The following is a 6,810-nucleotide window of genomic DNA, read 5'->3' as shown; positions in this document are numbered from 1 at the left end:
AAAAAATTAAAAAAAAAAAAAAGAAATGCATAAAGTTTATGGCCAAGTCGCACGTAGCAGGATGATTTCTTTTTCTAGCTCAGGAAGCTGGCCAGTTTGCAATGACATGTTATGATTCAGAGAATCTGGAGCATGTTGAAATCTACAGAGTGGATCCAAAAAATGTCCTATCTGTCAAAATAGCTGCTTAGCAGAAGCAATGGCCTTTAACCTCTCAAATCCTACTCAAGTCTTAAGGGAAATTAGTCTAATGGTCTTTATTGATAGTATTCTCTACTGAACCATGTTCCACTGTACGAACAGAAAATACAAAGTGATCAGCCATTTCTTTCTAATTTAGCCCCAGAGGTGAATTCTCTCTCACCACCAAAGAAAATAGTATCTTATTGGTTGAGGATGATGTCATACCTATAAGAGTACAAAATAATTTGCTTCTGAAGTATAAACAAGAATAACATCAGGATCTGTTTAGTGGACAAGTCAGCTACAAAAACACATGCACAGTACGATCCCAATTTTTGTGGGTGTCTATTTATATACAAATAAAAGAATAGGAATGATCATCTCTGAATAGTGGGATTTCAGGTAACTTTAATTTTTGTCTCTATGTTTCTTAATACTTCCAAATTTTTCACAATCAGCATGTTATAATCAGAAAAATAATCATTTTTATTAGAGATTTATTATCAGAGTAGATCTTTTCTTTTTTTGTTTTTTGCTTTTTGTTTTTCTTTAGATCCTTTCATATAAAGGAATTTTGTCATTCCCAAAGAAAATTCCAACATCTTGTTGCAGTATATTGCTTATGGAGAAGAGTGAGTGGTATGTGTCCTCTTTTTCACTGCAGGTTCTCCCCAGGATATAGCAGCCGTAAGAAGCCAAGCAGCCCTCCAGAGCATGCGAACATCACGGCTGATGGCACAGAACGCAGGCATGATGGGAATAGGACCCTCCCAGAACCCTGGGACGATGGCCACTGCAGCTGCGCAGTCAGAGATGGGACTGGCCCCTTACAGCACCACGCCTACCAGCCAACCAGGAATGTACAGTATGAGCACAGGCATGACCCAAATGTTGCAGCACCCAAACCAAAGTGGCATGAGCATCACACATAATCAAGCCCAGGGACCGAGGCAACCTGCCTCTGGGCAGGGGGTTGGAATGGTGAGTGGCTTTGGTCAGAGCATGCTGGTGAACTCAGCCATTACCCAGCAACATCCGCAGATGAAAGGGCCAGTAGGCCAGGCCTTGCCTAGGCCCCAAGCCCCTCCAAGGCTGCAGAGCCTTATGGGAACAGTCCAGCAAGGAGCACAAAGCTGGCAACAGAGGAGCTTGCAGGGCATGTCTGGGAGGACTAGTGGAGACTTGGGACCATTCAACAATGGCGCCAGCTACCCTCTTCAAGCTGGGCAGCCGAGACTGACCAAGCAGCACTTTCCACAGGGACTGAGCCAGTCAGTCGTGGATGCTAACACGGGCACAGTGAGGACCCTCAACCCAGCTGCCATGAGTCGGCAGATGATGCCATCGCTCCCGGGGCAGCAAGGCACCAGCCAGGGGAGGCCAATGGTCATGTCTGGCCTGAGCCAGGGAGTCCCGGGCATGCCAGCATTCAGCCAGTCCCCAGCACAGCAGCAGATACCCAGTGGCGGCTTTGCTCCAAGCAGCCAGAGCCAAGCCTATGAGCGGAATGCCCCTCAGGACGTGTCATACAATTACAGTGGCGACGGAGCTGGGGCTTCCTTCCCTGGCCTCCCGGATGGTGCAGATCTTGTGGACTCCATCATCAAAGGTGGGCCAGGGGACGAGTGGATGCAGGAGCTTGATGAATTGTTTGGTAACCCCTAGTCAAGAGAGGCCCTAAGAGCCATGACTCGAGTGGTTAAAGCTTAAAAAGTGAAAAAGAAACAGGATGTTGACCCATCCTTGTTTTTTGTTTTTTTGACCCACGTAAACTGAGCAAAACTGCAGCTGGCTGACAGTGGAAGATCCAGGTGCCAATCCACAGCCCCGCCGGGCCTCATTTCACCTGATTTTCACACAGCAATCGAGATGAGACGCCACGCAGATCCCTGCTGCGAGAGAGGGAGACACCCAGAGGAGCAGGTGGGAAGACGAAGCCAGCCAGAGCCCCTCTGCTCAGCCTCAGCGTGCCCTGTGATCGCCTGGCCCAGCAGGAGCTACTTCAGCCAAGAGGGACTGTTACCCAAGAGAGGTATCCTCAGACCCTCCTGCCCCAGGTCGGGAGACAGCAGCTTTGGAGACACAAAAGAGACAGAGCCTCGGCCAGAGAGAGTCCCCCAGAAGAGGCTGGGTGGTTGCACAGGCCAGGTGCACAGGTTGGAAATGCACTGAACTCTGGGTGCCAAGAGATGTAAGGCTTCGAAACATGCTACTGAATTTGGAGGGCAGGCACAAAGAACAGCGAGATAGTCACAGGGAGACAATAACAGATCCTACAGGCCTGTCTCCTGCCCCATGATGACCCTCAGGAATTGCAGAGGCTCCGCTGTCACAAGGAGAGCAGGCTGAGTTTGGAGCACGGTCCATCCAGCAGTCCTGGGGCGTCTGCCCTCTGCTGGTGCCCCTGGTGGCAGTCCCTCCAGGTAGGGCTGGAGCCCGCTGGCGCCCAATACAAAACATCCAGGTGGGTCACATCTACTTCTGGCGGCCGCAGGGCAGAGAAACCCCTACTGCACGCTGTGTGTCTGCCAGCCTGGAGCCTTTGTCTCCAGCCCTGCCTTTTTTCCTCCTTGCCTCCACACCAGCCTCCCCTCGCTTCTCCTTACAGACTATCCAAGAAGTGAAGCTTATGTCTTTAGGGAGCCTTGGGCAGAGTCCACATAAATGCAGGAAGAACTTAAGACAATGCCTGAAATGCAAAGGCAACACTGGAGTCTTCTTTCTCTAACGTGTAGAGTTGAATGAGTATCTCTGCCTGGAACTGAGAGGGCTGCTCTGATGTTTGGGCATCGGTTTTTGTGAGCCACATCTGATATGTCTGATATCCCCGGGAAGGAGTGGCCTGGAGGTCACTGGTTCAGGCTCCCTTTGGGCGAAATCCCGGAAGTGATGCTCTAAAATCCACCTTTCCCATCATCCCTACTCATCGTAAAGATAAATATAAAATCCCTGAGAGGTGGAGGAGCTAAAAAAGCAATTGCTCCACCTTACAAATTTGGATATAAAGGAGATGTAGTTTCTTTCATATGAGCAAAGTAGTCCTCTTCCAAAGTCCTGTACAGTTGTTCTCTTTGTCATTGACGCACATCTGCCCTAAGCGAAATCTGTCAGAAGGAATCAACAAGGCTCCTTGCCTCCCCTCCCAATCCCCCTTTTGGAGGCCCTTTGGCTTCAGTGAGAGTGGTGTGTACTTTTCTCCTGTCCCCTCCTCCCTCCGCGTCCTAGACACTGGCTGCCTTCTGTGCACTCCCAGGCAGCTCACCACAGAGGAATCGCAGCCTGTGGGGTTGGACTGGCCACACTCAGTCCTGAGAAGGCGAGTTGCCATGGAAAGCTGGGAGCAGAGAGGTTTGGAGAGGAGGCGGCGAGCAACATTGTCTTTGACTTGCTCTCAGTGTACCCCGCGTTGTAGATCTGCTCAGCAAGGGGCAGGATGTAAGGCCAGAGGTGCCTGGTGGGTGAGAAGTCCAGGCAGGGGCTGGGCGCCCTCTCCGAAGAGGTGGCAGCAGAGTGACCCTGAACTCCCCAGATGGGGACTCATGCCACTGGGGAAACTGAGTGGAAAGAGATGAAACCAAAAAAAAAAGCAAACAAATGAGAAGACACAGAAAACATAATTACCTTTTCCTGAAAGGTACAGGAAATAAATAAGCAATGATGAGAAACTGGAGGTGGCTAATGGAAGTGGGACAGGGGTGGGGGCTCCATTATCTTTTAAAAGCTTCCTCCAAATGCTCAGTACTAGGACCAACTAATAGAGAGAGAGATTTGAATACGGTGGTTTTGTTTTGGTTTTGTTTTTACTACGGTGCTGATGTATATGTAATGTCTAAAAAAAGTTATTTGTACATAAGTTTTTACAATACTGCAGATATCACTGGGTCTACTATCTGTAAAAAATATACATATAAATATATATATACTGTTTGTTTAAAATAGAGTATTTTTATTTCATTCCTTAACTCATCATCACAGCAGTGGTATTGCACTTCAGATGACATCTAATGACTAATTTGTACTGTATGACCTATGGGAACTTGCTCCATTTTATTCAGATTTTTCTAGTTTTCTGTTTTTACTTTGTACATTGAGCATTGCTTATTTCCTTTTAAGAAATGTACAGAACTCTGAAATGTAGAAATGAAGTGATGTTGACATACCACTTTTAAAGAAAACAAAAATGAAAATAAAAGATTATCTGAATCAATCCAAAGTATAGTTTTTTAAGATCCTCACTGGATCTCCAAACTTAATTAAGCAGACATTATTCCTGGGTTTTAATTGATTAACTGCAGTTCTTTTCTCAAAATTTTGATATCATTCTTTAAATATTTATTTAATGGGAGAGATCTATCATTCCCAGCCTTTGCATTCAACTTCTCAACTGATACTTTCTAAATTTACTGTCGCACTCTGAAGGATGTGGCAAAGGGAAGGGAGGAAAGTCAACTTTGCATGGAACATAGTGCAATCCATTTGTAGATTCAGTACCACAACAGTTCCATTTCCAACTGGTTCATCTGGAGGTAGGGAGGCTCCACTGGCAAAATAAATATTTTTGTCAAAGAAAGAAAAATCGGAATAGATTGAGGGGAAGTAATAAAGGTTCTCGTTCTACTTTAGTGAGCACTATCAGTAAACAGCCTGCACCACCCCACTCCTACCAGGCTACTTTGCATCTCAAAGCCATGGCCTGGCTTCACCTGCACCCACCCACAGAATTGAAAGTGCTTAGAAGTTTATATCCCTCTGGATTGACTTTAGCCAGTGATTCACTGGTGCAGGAGTATAAAAGCCCGGTTAACTTGTCTGAACAAAGTCAGATATAATTTTGCTCCAGAGCTCTACTGCAAGATCAGGCAAAGGCTGGGACTTGGTTTAAAGGTGCCCCGCAGGCCGGGCACTATGGCTCACACCTGTAATCCCACCAGCACACTTTGGGAGGGCAAGGCAAGCGGATCACTTGGGCCCAGGAGTTTTGTCAGAGGCATGTGAACCAGAGCAACTCCATGTTAAATAGGAGCTGGGTAAAATGAGACTGAAACCTACTGGGCTGCATTCCCAGACGGTTAAGGCATTCTAAGTCACAGGATGAGATAGGCGTTCAGCACAAAATACAGGGCACAAAGACCTTGCTGATAAAACAGGCTGCAGTAAAGGAGCCAGCCAAAGCCCACCAAAATAGAGACGAGGGTGACCTCTGGTCTTCCTCACTGCTACACTCCCACTAGTGCCATGACAGTTTACAAATGCCATGGCAAGGTAAGGAAGTTACCCTATGTGGTCTAAAAAGGGGAGGCATGAATCGTCCACCCCTTGTTTAGCATACCATCAAGAAATAACCATAAAAAGGGGCAACAAGCCGCCCTCGAGGCTGCTTTGTCTATGGAGTAGTCATTCCTTTATTCCTTTGCTTTCTTAATAAACTTACTTTCACTTTGCACTGAGCACTCACCCTGAATTCTTTCTTGCATGAGATCCAAGAACCCTCTCTTGGGCTCTGGATTGGGACCCCTTCCTGTAACATATTTCTCTGTCCTGTAACAGTCTGAGACCAGCCTGGGCAACATGGCAAAACCCCATCTCTATGGAAAAAAAAATACAAAACAGCCGGTCGTGGTGATGCGTTCCTGTAGTCCCAGCTACTCAGGAAGCTGAGGTGGAGAATCACCTGAGCCAGGAAGTCGAGGCTGCAGTGAGCTGTGATCATGCCACTGCACTCCAGCCGGGGTGACAGAGAGAGACCCTGTCTCAAAACAAAACCAAAAAAAAAGGGAAAAATAAAGGAGCCCCCTATTTTGGTTTTCCCCCTTCTCTGTCCTGTTTCCCCCACTCCCTTTTTCACCTCTTGAGAGCCCTTTGTTAATAAATCACATAGATGTGAATCCACCTCTCCACTTCGAGGAAATGACCTAAGACTCATCAAACTTTAAAAAGCTTAGTATCACAACATGTTTCAAAACTGGGTTAAGAGGAAAAGTAGGCCACAGGATAAAGTCATCATCAAAAATAGGTACAAAACAAAGGTAAGTTTTAATATACACAAACCAAAAGAAACAAACAATTTAATTATGGAAGAAGAGGCCATCACTCCCCTTAGTGGGTTATGGTTCCAGACGGGTTGGCAAATAACCCCATGTAGGAAACAGTGTGGCACTGGGCTTTGTTCTTTTGATATGGGCTTGGCACTCTCCCAGAAAACATGGGATAGAAAATGAACTGATTCTGGGGTGGAGGGAGGGCACAGGGGGACGCTGACACTAGAAGTAAAAACGTGAAGCTCTGAGAAGAGTTGATTACTCCTAGTTCCAATCACTTCAAGCCACATATTTTTACTTATACTCGTTTGGCACTGGATGAATGGAATACCTTTCTCTTTTCAAATGAGTTCTTACATGTTTTCTTACTGACCTTTATAAAATCCTAGTGCAGTAAGTGTGGTGATGGGGGAAGAAAGAGGAAAGAATAAACATTTTTCTAGAAAGTCACTAGACATCTGCCCCCAGTGAGGAAAGATGTATTTTATTGGTGATTAAGGAACATTCCACAGCATTCAATGAGCTGTTTCTGCCTCTGACCATTCTTTTCAAGGAAGAGTGTGTCTGGAGAAAAAGGGTGAACATCAAA

The 6,810-nt window shown here is 46.3% G+C and overlaps 2 protein-coding genes across 3 annotated transcripts in view; one reads left to right on the top strand and one right to left on the bottom strand.

Annotated features, from left to right (window-relative positions):
- The window catches only part of MAML3 (mastermind like transcriptional coactivator 3), a 432,254-nt gene extending 427,864 nt beyond the window's left edge, over positions 1 to 4,390 (top strand). Inside the window, exon 5 of the mRNA XM_025385289.1 lies at positions 848 to 4,390. Within this exon, the coding sequence (XP_025241074.1) occupies positions 848 to 1,848 (1,001 nt within the window). The 3' untranslated portion in view covers positions 1,849 to 4,390. The remainder of the gene's footprint in view (positions 1 to 847) is intronic.
- MGST2 (microsomal glutathione S-transferase 2) overlaps positions 1 to 6,810 on the bottom strand; it is a 69,056-nt gene that overhangs the window by 20,341 nt on the left and 41,905 nt on the right. The gene's annotated exons all lie outside the window — the stretch shown is intronic.

Source organism: Theropithecus gelada, chromosome 5 (genome assembly GCF_003255815.1).
Source record: "Theropithecus gelada isolate Dixy chromosome 5, Tgel_1.0, whole genome shotgun sequence".
In the NCBI taxonomy this organism is placed as follows: Eukaryota; Metazoa; Chordata; class Mammalia; order Primates; family Cercopithecidae; genus Theropithecus; species Theropithecus gelada.
The sequence above is the reverse complement of the archived record's forward strand: the minus strand, read 5'-3'. Positions and strand labels throughout refer to the sequence as shown.